General features: G+C 44.0%; 1 protein-coding gene across 1 annotated transcript in view; it reads left to right on the plus strand.

Annotated features, from left to right (window-relative positions):
* The window catches only part of LOC111962244 (protein kinase C-binding protein NELL2a), a 106,058-nt gene extending 93,752 nt beyond the window's left edge, over positions 1 to 12,306 (plus strand). The window contains exons 16-20 of the mRNA XM_023985185.2: positions 2,928 to 3,068; positions 5,341 to 5,534; positions 6,194 to 6,370; positions 11,592 to 11,816; positions 12,055 to 12,306. Coding sequence (XP_023840953.1) covers positions 2,928 to 3,068; positions 5,341 to 5,534; positions 6,194 to 6,370; positions 11,592 to 11,816; positions 12,055 to 12,096 — 779 coding nt within the window. The 3' untranslated portion in view covers positions 12,097 to 12,306. The remainder of the gene's footprint in view (positions 1 to 2,927; positions 3,069 to 5,340; positions 5,535 to 6,193; positions 6,371 to 11,591; positions 11,817 to 12,054) is intronic.
* The last annotated feature ends 629 nt before the right edge of the window (positions 12,307 to 12,935 follow it).

Here is a 12,935-nt window from a genome sequence, read left to right on the forward strand (position 1 = left end):
TCCCTACAAATCAGCTGGGCTAGACAATCTGGACCCTCTCTTTCTAAAATGATCCGCCGAAATTGTTGCAACCCCTATTACTAGCCTATTCAATCTCTCTTTTGTATCGTCTGAGATGCCCAAAGATTGGAAAGCTGCCAAGGTCATCCCCCTCTTCAAAGGGGGAGATACTCTAGACCCAAACTGTTATAGACCTATATCCATCCTGCCCTGCCTTTATAAAATCTTCGAAATCCAAGTTAATAAACAGATCACCGACCATTTCGAATCCCACCGTACCTTCTCCGCTATGCAATCTGGTTTCCGAGCTGGTTATGGGTGCACCTCAGCCACGCTCAAGGTCCTAAACGATATCATAACTGCCATCGATAAAAGACAGTACTGTGCAGCCGTCTTCATCGACCTGGCCAAGGCTTTTGACTCTGTCAATCACCGCATTCTTATCGGCAGACTCAATAGCCTTGGCTTCTCAAATTACTGCCTCGCCTGGTTCACCAACTACTTCTCAGATAGAGTTCAGTGTGTCAAATTGGAGGGCCTGTTGTCCGGATCTCTGGCAGTCTCTATGGGGGTGCCACAGGGTTCAATTCTCAGGCCGACTCTTTTCTCTGTATATATCAATGATGTCGCTCTTGCTGCTGGTGATTCTCTGATCCACCTCTACGCAGACGACACCATTCTGTATACATCTGGCCCTTCTTTGGACACTGTGCTAACAAACCTCCAAACAAGCTTCATTACTCTGGACGGTTCTGACCTAGAATATGTGGACAACTACAAATACCTAGGTGTCTGGTTAGACTGTAAACTCTCCTTCCAGACTCACATTAAGCATCTCCAATCCAAAATTAAATCTAGAATCGGCTTCCTATTTCGCAACAAAGCCTCCTTCACTCATGCCGCCAAACATACCCTCGTAAAACTGACTATCTTACCAATGCTTGACTTCGGCGATGTCATTTACAAAATAGCCCCCAACACTCTACTCAGCAAACTGAATGTAGTCTATCACAGTGCCATCCGTTTTTATCACCAAAGCCCCATATACTACCCACCACTGCGACTTGTATGCTCTCGTTGGCTGGCCCTTACTACATATCCGTCGCCAAACCCACTGGCTCCAGGTCATCTATAAGACTTTGCTAGATAAAGCCCCGCCTTATCTCAGCTCACTGGTCACCATAGCAACACCTGCGCTCCAGCAGGTATATTGCACTGGTCATCCCCAAAGCCAACACTTCCTTTGGCCGCCTTTCCTTCCAGTTCTCTGCTGCCAATGACTGGAACGAATTGCAAAGATCTCTGAAGCTGGAGTCTTATATCTCCCTCTCTAACTTTAAGCATCAGCTGTCAGAGCAGCTTACCGATCACTGTACCTGTACACAGCCAATCAGTAAATGGCACACCCGACTACCTCATCTCCATATTATTACTTACCCTCTTGCACCCCAGTATCTCTACTTGCAAATCATCATCTGCACATCTATCACTCCAGTATTAATGCTAAATTGTAATAAATAGGCCTCTATGGCCTATTTATTGCCTACCTCCCTACTCCCTACTCATAGATTTTTCTATTTTACTTTTATTTTGTGTTATTGACTGTACGGTTGTTTATGTGTAACTCTGTTGTTGTTGTTTTTGTCGCACTGCTTTGCTTTATCTTGGCCAGGTCGCAGTTGTAAATGAGAACTTGTTCTCAACTAGCCTACCTGGTTAAATAAAGGTGAAATAAACATTTTTAAAAAGATGAGAAGGAGAGAGGAGAGGGGAGGAAAGGAGAGAAGGAGAGATGAGAGGGGAGGAAAGGAGAGAAGGAGAGATGAGAGGGGTGGAAAAGAGAGAAGGAGAGATGAGAGGGGAGGAAAGGAGAGAAGGAGAGATGAGAGGGGTGGAAAGGAGAGAAGGAGTAGAGAGGAGAAGAGGACAAGAAGAAGGGAGAGGCCAGAGAGAGAAGAGAGGAAAGAATGAGGGGAAGATGAGGAGAGGAGGCCTGAGCTGTGCTCTCCAGGGGATCCTGCTGTGTTCTGTTTTGTCTGGGGGAATCGAATGGGAAGGTCACTGACAGTGCAGGGCCATTTTCATAATGAGGAACTCTGATAATGCATCACACATGCACACAATCATAAAGAAGCCATCAGTGCCTACACAGACACATTTAATCACTCTAAAACCTGGGTCCTCGTATTTAGCCCCCACCCTGTATTCACTAGCGTCTCTCATCTAATTAAATATGGGTTTAAATATTAGGGCATTTTCTCATACGGTGCAGTTGATTCAGATGTTGAATGTATTTACACCTCGTTCCTTTGTAAGAAACGGGTGCTCCCTTCGTTGTTTGTCGAAATAAATTGGTTTACAATAGGCTAGTGATGAGAAAAGAGAAGAGTGGGAGAGATAGAGAGTGGGATACAAGACTTGTGAGCATGTGACGAATGCTGTATGCTGGTTCCTGTGCTCTTTAAAGTCAATGAGACCTACAGCAAGAATGGATTCACAAGCTTCCAGGGTCTTCCAAGGGTTTTTAACACCCCTCTTCAGGGGACATTTGTTTTGTGTTGTAATGAAACAATATCAAGTAAATATGTAAGATTCATTACAATTGCCATGTTCACAAACTGATTTCTTCTATTGATGAATGTACCCGTCTCTCGCTGTGTTTTCATGCCAGATCGATACAGCGTGCATATCCTATCAAATCCTGGACACGCTTTTGTATCAATTATGGATCAGTCAATGTTGAAAAGCCTATCAGGCAAGAATGAAGCTAAGTTCAGTATGCGGTTCCTGCTGACATCATTCAGAACAAAAACTATTGGAGATTGAGGTATGTTCTTACATGCCTCTCTCTTTCTGTTTCGCTCTCTTTTTCTTTCGCTCTCTCTCTCATTCTCTTTCTCTCTCTCGCTCTCTCTCTCTCCTGATAGACATTGATGAGTGTTCTGATGGGTTCGTGGAGTGTAATGACAAAGCCATCTGTGTCAACCTGCCCGGCTGGTACCACTGCGAGTGCCGTGATGGCTACCACGACAATGGCTTGTTCTCGGCCAATGGGGAGTCGTGCATAGGTGAGTTGACCCGCCCCCTTTCTCTCAATACTAAAAGAAGCTCCGTGGTTGTCGGCAAACTTCATTCAGCTAGTCACATGATAATGCCTATTGAAATTACATGCATAGAGTATATTAGCACACTAGTTTGTGTTTTTCCATTATTCTAGTGTATTCTAACATTGATCATTGATCAGCAGCATATCTAACCATTGCAGAGATAGAAATTTCCTTGGCCTTCTTTTGACCATTTTTTTGCTGTCTGGTGCAGGTAATAGTGTTATTGGACATACCATTACTGGTACTTTTTCCTCCAAATCCCTGTCTGCTTTTTACTGCTCATGGAATCTTTCTGAAACATTCTCTAGTCTAAAGCAACCTGTCAAGAGCTTGTCAAAATGGAAGAAAACCCTCAATCTAGCAGTGCGCCTCAGCAGTAACAGTGCTGCAGCTCTGTCTGTCTGTCTGCTATATAGCCTAATTTTACCTGTCAGGTCTACCTGATCGACACAGCCCACTGGGCACAGACGTCAATTCAACGTCTATTCCACGTTGATTCAACGTAATTTCATTGAAATGACATGGAAACATCGTTGATTCAACCAGTGTGTAGCCAGTGGAAGAGCACATTAAAGGGGAAGTTTACCTAAAATCCAACATTTTGTAAGTGAGTCCATATATTGAAACTAGTTTCCCCGATTGTATTTCGGGGGAGAAGTGAAGACAGTAGCCAAGCATTACAAATGAGTTATACAAAGTAAAACAGCAACCTACAAACATATGCGTATAATCTGTAATACATTTTTTATGGCTATGGGGCTAAAAGTAATTATATTGTTAGGATACTCATGGCCACTATTATGTCTATTCTTCAATGTTTTTAGTTTTTATTTAACCTTTATTTAATTAGTCAAGTCAGTTAAGAACACATTCTTATTTACAATGACGGCCTACCCCGGCCAAACCCGGACGACGCTGGGCCAATTGTGCGCCGCCCTCCAGGCTGTATTATGACCGGATGTGATACAGCCTGGAATCGAACCAGGGACTGTAGTGACGCGTCTTGCACTGAGATGCAGTGCCTTAGACCGCTGCGCCACTCGGGAAAAATGGCACAATAAAATAAAATAGTATTTGTCACATGTCTATACATCAGGTATAGACTTTATCATGAAATGCTAACTTAGGAGCCCTTTCCCAACAATGCTGAGTTAAAAAGTAATAATTACTGTCCATAACAATGTACGGTGACACAATTACTGTCTAGCTCCTGCTAACTGGTAGAACGCCTAGACTACAACAATAAATCAACTCAAAATGCAATGATTAGACTATACATATGTCCACACGCTCGCTTTGACACTTTCTCATCTCAGAGGACGTGTGTGAAGCTAGCCACAACAAGGATTAGCCACAAAAGGGAATTTGCGGTTCGCCTTCAAAATGAAAGTCCTCCATTGAAAATGATTTAAAACGGATACAAATAGTGGAATCATGTCATATTTGGACTAGATAATGCTAAACAAGGTAGGAATGTTGTTATTTAAATTCAACAAAATACAATAATGTATTTATTATTATGGTTAGCTTCACACAGGTGGCTGTAGGAGTGTTTACATCGTATTTCCTGTTTTTATCGCTACTAGCCATCTTCTGCATGTGTCTGTATCTTTCAAAGGAAAGCAGTGAAATGTGCCTTCTTTCCTAGATGTATTACATAAGTACAGCCAGGGACTGATCACCAGCTTGCTCTTGCTGCCATCTCTTCGGAATTCCGCTTTTCAGAACTAACTTTAGGCTACCTGTGATACATCTTTTAACTTTTGCGCCTGCTCCTTCTCCCTCCCATAAAACTCACATGTTACATCAAGCTCCAAATAACGGCATATACCTCACAGAGTTGCCCCACGAGAGCGCACATGCGCAGTTGTTACCCATGTCCGCTGTTGTTGCAGTCGGCCACATAATATAATGATATAAAATAATCGCAATCGTTTTCGGGGGAAAAGTACACATTTTCTGACTCAAAACCAATAGTACTTTTGATAAAAGTAGGTCATTTGACTTTATACACAATTTGCAGATTTCTCAATCGCTTTTTGACAACGGAGCAGGTCTAGCAGTGCACAAAGGCACGTCATGAGTCACGTGACCCGTTTTTACAGCTTTTCAGTTCTAATTTTGGAATCCTTTGTCTTTTTTTAAGCAGTAAGATGTGTGAATTTATGCATAAGCTACGGTATTTGACCTGCGTTGAGCATATGTGTGAAGTCATCTCTATTGCTCCCTACAGATATCAACGAATGCAAAATGGGGAGGAACACCTGTGCCAATGACACAGTGTGCTTCAACTTGGAGGGGGGCTATGACTGCAGGTGCCCCCACGGGAGGAACTGCACTGGAGACTGTATCCTTGACAACAAAGTCAAACACAACAGGCAGATCTGGGTGCTGGACAACGATCGGTGCTCCGTCTGCTCCTGTCAGGTGAGACAGAAAGGAGGATGGGTAGAAACACAAACAATGGTCAGATCAGTGGCGTTCTATTAGTTGATGTAAAACAATATGATGATTGGTTATCAATTCAGTTTGATATATGTTTAACGCACAGGTCTGAACATGTAAATGCATCAACCAGTTGTTTGGAAAACTTGGTTTTAAATTAACCAAAATAATATCTATATTTTCCCTCATGATTCTACGGCTACAGTCTTGAAACATTTAGTAATTTAGTGTTTCATTTTTGAAAATGTCTGGCAATGCTAGCAGGTGATTATAGAGGATTAGTATGGGTATTGAATGATCAAGCATCACATTATTAATTTGATTACAGAGGAGGAGGGCAGAAATTAAGCTTAAATGAAACGAGTCATTTTAATTGATTAGAAAAATTGAGAACCTGCCTGTCAAAATTAGCAGTATTGAACGGCTGAGTGAACAGAGAGCATAAACATGTTGTTGTTTTGGAACGGTCACGGTCAGCTAGTAGGGAGCAATGGTAATTTTGAGTGTGTGTAATTAACCAATAACCAAGGTCAACTAGCAAAGATTGATTGTGGGTTATAGAGCTCAAGACAGTACTTTGAGACTGTACTCGAGTCGTGTGTCGATTGATAGACCATGCATCTGCCCACTCCTGTGTGCAGACTGGCCAGGTGATGTGCAGGAGGATGGTGTGTGACTGTGAGAACCCCACAGCTGACCTGTTCTGCTGTCCAGAGTGTGACCCTCGACTCAGCAGCCAGTGTCTGCACCAGAACAGACTCATTACATACAGCAGTGGAGACACCTGGGTGGAGAACTGCCAGCAGTGCCAGTGTCTGGTAAGTACCAACAATACACAGCCTATAGAGAGATAGGACACACTCCGCTTTAGTGATTCATGTACGGGAGATACTGGACATCAGAGTGGTGGCCAGGAGAATAGTAAAGGTGTGTGTGTGCGGGCATGTGCAAGTCCCTGTGTCCACACAGTGGGTGGCCTCGGAGAAGGGTTGTGGATGAGCTTGTTAGCTTGTCCTGGCAATATATAAAACAGAATTATGACGTGTCAAGAGCGTTCTGTATTGAATGTCCCATGAAGAAATATGCACTGTTTGCATCGACTCTCTCCACTGTGCCGACCTTTTCCAAGGTTCCCGCATCCCTGCTGTTCAAACAACAGGAAGGCTTTTTTATGAGGATTTCACACTAAATCTGACAGAACATCACTACCTACCGCCTCCGATACGCCTTTCAGACGCACTTTACAACCAGCTATATTTTTATTAAATGCAAATGTCACGGTTGGCATTCTCCCTGGCCATTCTGCTCCCAGAGAGAAGCAACACTTAGCTGCATTTGTGTCACTATGCCTTTGCGTCGACCCACAAATCATCGTTCTGTCAGCGCTCTCTCTCTGCCGCCCGCCAGTCCCCTCCGAAAGAGTGGTATTACTGTTGGTCATTTTCTCCCTCAGATCAAACAGAGTGTTGTAGAACAGACACAGAGACAGCCATGTCACATCACTCTCCTTCTGGGATTAGCATATGAATACAGGGACACAAATGGTGCAAGTCCATACAGGATTTAACCCGGTGTTTTACCCAAAAGGCTCAGACTTTTCTATTTCCATCTACGCCGGCCGTCACCCGTCTCTCACTGGGCCATAGCTGCGGTGGACCTGCTCTCACTTGGGGTCAAAACCACGCCACTGGTACTTTTCAACTGGCATTTACGTAACAATGTCTAACTGTGAACTTTAATACCTGCCCGCAAAACAACTGTTTTGATTATGCAGAGGTTGATGATTCTGCTCATCACAAATCCTCACTGTCAGCCCTAGCTATGGAAACAGAATTTCCCTAATATAACATAAGGGTGTATGCACTGGTGTTACAGTCGAAAAACAGCATAAGCCAGATCCATAGCTAGAGCAGCAGGAAGCATAATGTTGTTCCCTTCTCCCATTGTGATGCTGTCCTTAAGGGCCTTGGGTGGATTACTTACAGCAGGCCATTATAGGGCTGGAAAAGTGTTGGAGAGGCAGGTAAATGTAGGCTGCTCTCTCTCTCCCTCCCTGAGGCAGGCACTCATGTATCCACGCACTCACACACACGCACACGCACACACGCACACACACACACACACACACACACACACACACACACACACACACACACACACACACACACACACACACACACAGTCAAAATGGTATAAACAGCAGCGCTTGAAAGAGAGGAGCGGAGGAGAATGGTGTGTAGAGATAAGCGTGGGATCCAGTAGCATGACAGGGACGTGAAATGAACCCTGAATGCCTCCATAGTTATCAGAGCCAGAACCATACGGGCTCCGCTCACCAGGGAAACGGACAAGCTTAGAATCTTAGACAAAGATACAAACCACCTTTTACTTTACATTTATTTGTGTACTCAAGCGAATGACAGAATATGTTCTTTGACGTATGTACACTATATATACAAAAGTATGTGGACTAATCAGACTAATCTGGGTTTGGCTGATGCCAGGAGAACGCTACCTGCCCCAATGCATAGTGCCACCTGTAAAGTTTGGTGAGGAGGAATAATGGTCTGGGGCTGTTTTTCATGATTCCGGCTAGGCCTCTTAGTTCCAGTGAAGGGAAATCTTAACACTACAGCATACAATGACATTCTAGACGATTCTGTGCTTCCAACTTTGTGGCAAAAGTTTGGGGAAGGCCCTTTCCTGTTTCAGCATGACAATGCCCTCGTGCACAAAGCGACGTTCCAATTCACATTTGGGAGGATTTGGAACGCCGACTGCGGCCAGGCCTAATCGCCCAACATCAGTGCCCGACCTCACTCATGCTCTTGTGGCTGAATCGAAGCAAGTCCCTGTAGCAATGTTCCAACATCTAGTGGAAAGCCTTCCCAGAAGAGTGCAGGCTGTTCTAGCAGCAAAGGGTTGACCAACTCCATATTAATGCCCATGATTTGGGCATTAATATGGAGTTGGTGATATGTATATCGAATTATATGTTCGACGAGCAGATGACTACATTTTGGTCATGTAGTGTATCTCTGACTCGCTACAATAGGTATAGAATGCTATGGGTATAGGATACTCTTTTAGCCATAGATCTGGAGACATGAAACATGGTTGCAGTAGGACACGAGGTTGTCTAGCCAAGGCAAATCTCTGGCAAGGCTCACTAAACCAAATGTCACCAGTAAATGTCATTCTCGCAGACGTTTTTTGGACGGACTCTGTGACGTGTACTGAGATTCATAATACTGTTTTTGAACTAGAAAAGGAGATATTGAAGAAATGAGTTTCTGATATAGAGAAAGAGATTTCAGTGCCTTGCCCACCTTCCAGGGCCCATGTAAAGGTGATTAAATGACATCCCATACTGTGTCATGAATACCTATAGTCTAAAGCTATTGCCTCTGGCAATGGGGAAAGAGTTCTGCTCCAGGGGAATCACACTTAAAATGTTTACTCACTAAATGAAGGCAGGGAGCACACATTAGCACAGCATGTGCCTGTATTTTATAGCCCACTAATTTACTACAATATCACTAAAATGCAGAGCTAGCTGATTTTCAGGGATATTAAATAACCCGATGGGAGACTTACAGCAAACTAAACTCATAAGCAGTTTTGAGTTTCTGTGTGCGTGTGTGTGGGTGTTTTTCTTGCGCATGCTGATTTTTACATTTTCCAACGAGGTGTAAACCACTCACATCAGGGATGAAAATGTTAGCAGAACTGGGTGATGCAGAATCATATCTAGAAAGGTGGCCAACATTATGACCTGTATTCACTGGCTTATTGAAACGGCTGCTGGAGAAATCCAATAAGGCAGGGTTCCCCAACTTGCGGGTGATTTCATTTGACCCCCACCAAGTTTTCTGAGCAAAAAATGTATTATCTTTTTTATTATTACTGTTGGGGAGGGGGGAAATGTAAAAGCACCAGCAAATCAACTCCAAATTATTTCAATTTTGGAAATCTGTTCCAAATTGGTCTCACGCGCAATAGAGATGCGCTACATGACCAAAAGTATTTGGACACCTGCTTATCAAATATCTCATTCCAAAATCATGGGAATGAATATGTAGTTGGTCCCTCCTTTGCTGCTTCAACAGCCTCCACTCTTCTGGGAAGGCTTTCCACTAGATGTTGGAACATTGCTGCGGGCTCTTGCTTCCATTCAGCCACAAGAGCATTAGTGAGGTCGGGCACTGATGTCGGGCGATTAGGCCTCGCTCGCAGTCAGCGTTCCAATTCATCCCAAAGGTGTTCGATGGGGTTGAGGTCAGGGCTCTGCTCAGGCCAGTCAAGTTCTTCCTCACTGATCTCGACAAACCATTTCTGTAAGGTCCTTGCTTTGTGCATTGTCATGCCGAAACAGAAAAAATCCTTCCCCAACATGTTGCCACAAAGTCGGAAGCACAGAATCGTTGAGAATGTCATTGTATGCTGTAACATTAAGATTTCCCTTCACTGGAACTAAGAGGCCTAGCCTGAACCATGAAAAACAACCCCAGACCATTATTCCTCCTCCACCAAACTTTACAGTTGGCACTATGCATTGGGGCAGGTAGCGTTCTCCTGGCATCCGCCAAACCCAGATTTGTTCGTCGGACTGCCAGATGGTGAAGCGTGATTCATCACTAAAGAGAACGCGTTTCCACTGCTCCAGAGTCCAATGGCAGGAAGCTTTATACCACTCCAGGTGACGCTTGGCATTGCGCATGGTGATCTTAGGCTTGAGTGCGGCTGCACGGCCATGGAAACGCATTTCATGAAGCTCCCGACAAACAGTTCTTGTGCTGATGTTGATTCCAGAGGCAGTTTAGAACTCGGGAGTGAGTGTTGCAACCTACGGGCTTCAGCACTCGGCGCTCTCTTTCTGTGAGCTTGTGTGGCCTACCACTTCGTGGCTGAGCCGTTGTTGCTCCTAAACCTTTCCACTTCACAATAACAGCACTTACATTTGACCGGGGCAGCTCTAGCATGGCATAAATTTGACTAACTGACTTGCTGGAAGGGTGGCATCCTGTGACGGTGACATGTTGAAAGTCACTGAGCTCTTCAGTAAGGCAATTCTACTGTCAATGTTTGTCTGTGGAGATTGCATGGCTGTGTGCTCGATTTCATACATGTGGCTAAAATAGCCGAATCCACCAATTTGAAGGGGTGTCCACATTCTTTTGTATATATAGTGTATTTGATCATAGTTATGGCGCCGGAGGGGATGGCTGACGTTTTATGGGCTTATATTTTAATGTTTTTTTTTCACATTGTTTGTAACTCATTTTGTATATATTATTCGTAGCTGTCTATTTACCACCACAAACCGATGCTGGCACTTAGACCGCACTCAACAAGCTGTATAAGCGCATAAGCAAACAAGAAAATGCTCATCCAGAAGCGGCGCTCCTAGTGGCCGGAGACTTTAATGCAGGCAAACTTAAATCTGTTTTACCTCATTTCTACCAGCATGTCACATGTGCAACCAGAAGAAAAAAAACTCCAAACCACCTTTACTCCACACACAGAGATGCATACAAAGCTCTCCCTCGCCCTCCATTTGGCAAATCTCACCTGATTCCTGCTTACAAGTATTAATGTATTTATTTTATACATGTTTTATTTAACCTTTTATTTAACTAGGTAAGTCAGTAAAAAACACATTTCTATTTACAATAACGGCCTACCCCGGCCAAACCCAGCCAAACCCTAACCCGGACGACACTGGGCCAATTGTGCGCCGCCCTATAGGACTCCCAATCACGGCCGGTTGTGATACAGCCTGGAATCGAATCAGGGTCTGTAGTGACGCCTCTAGCACTGAGATGCAGTGCCTTAGAATGCTGCACCACTCGGGAGCCCAAAATCTCTATCTTTACATGATAATTTCTTGTCGCCTCAAGGTAGTATATAAGTATACTGAAATATTTGACAAGGGACAGGAACTATTAAATTGTAGGGATAATTGCCTGTATATATTACTGTCTATCCCTGTCCCAGTGATATGACTCCAGTATATCTGTCTGTCTCTCCCTCCCACAGCAGGGTCAGGTGGACTGCTGGCCCCTGTCGTGCCCGCCAGTGGACTGTGAGTTCACAGTGGTGCCCGAAGGCGAGTGCTGTGCCCGCTGCATCATCGACCCCTGCCAGGCCGACACCATCCGCAACGACATCACCAAGACGTGTGTGGACGAGAACGGACTGACGCGCTTCAGCGGAGCCGCCTGGACCAAACACAGAACAGAATGCACCCTCTGCCAGTGCAAGGTAACAGCCATGGAGATTTATTATATCTATGCAGACTTCGGCCAACTATCCTCCATGTTGGTACCAAACTCTCCATGACTCTATCGAAGTTCTAAATGTCAGATCAAATTTGCCTTTCAGTGAGACAAGTAGAAATAGCTCATTCTGAAGTAGAGAAAATTCAAAGAGAAGAACTGTATTGTGGTTGAATTCTAACAGTGACTCACTCTAAAGTCTCTCTCTCCTCCCCCTCTTTCAGAATGGACATATCTGTTGCTCAGTGGACCCCATGTGCCTTTAGTTCCTGAAGCTCTGAAGGCACCTCCCTGTACATTGTTATCCATGTAAAAACAACCTGCATTTTCCACCCTCCTGCCCAACTTCTTTATACCAAATACAAACATGTATCATAGAAAACAGATGATGAACTACAGTAGGCCTTCCCACATGCCCCCTCTCTGTGTTCAGCCTCACCAATCAGGGTGACCCATGTGCATTGAGGAACACCCCCGAATCATCTGCAACATGACACTGTAAAATACTATTATGCTGGCATGACTGTACTCATCGTAGAAACATTTAGCTGATTTCTAAACTTTTAATCTCTAAATGATATCCTAGGTAGTGATCGTTTTAGTCTTCATTTTAATTTGCCACATTATGAAAGTTGTCTATATTTTGTGGTCCTCTGTAGGATTACTTTCCATTTTGTATTTATTTCAAGGCTTGTTATTGTGTAATGGTGAAATAAAGTATTTCCATTTACATTAATTGAGTTTGTTTGAGCTTGTCTTTTTTCAAGCCTTGATGTGTTGCTCATCTAGAACTTTGATATCCATTTGATTCCAAGCATTACTCTCACTACACATTCTGTGGTTACAATAATGTCAAACACTCCTCCTCCCAGGTCTCCTTGACCTGAATCTTCAATCAACACAGATGATGACAAACCGCTTGAGCTTTGCCTTCTCAGACGTACTCACATCCTGTGATGAGGACAGTGAGGTGAGAGTGAGGTCCTGTCAAAACATATGTAAGCTTGAAATCGTGTTAAAGGAGAGGAGAGCTCATCCTGGATGTGACGCCAGCAGTCACAGCATGTAAGAGGTACACATCCTCACGGCTAACCTTTCACATCTA

This window comes from Salvelinus sp. IW2-2015, linkage group LG4q.1:29 (genome assembly GCF_002910315.2).
Source record: "Salvelinus sp. IW2-2015 linkage group LG4q.1:29, ASM291031v2, whole genome shotgun sequence".
Classification (NCBI taxonomy): Eukaryota; Metazoa; Chordata; class Actinopteri; order Salmoniformes; family Salmonidae; genus Salvelinus; species Salvelinus sp. IW2-2015.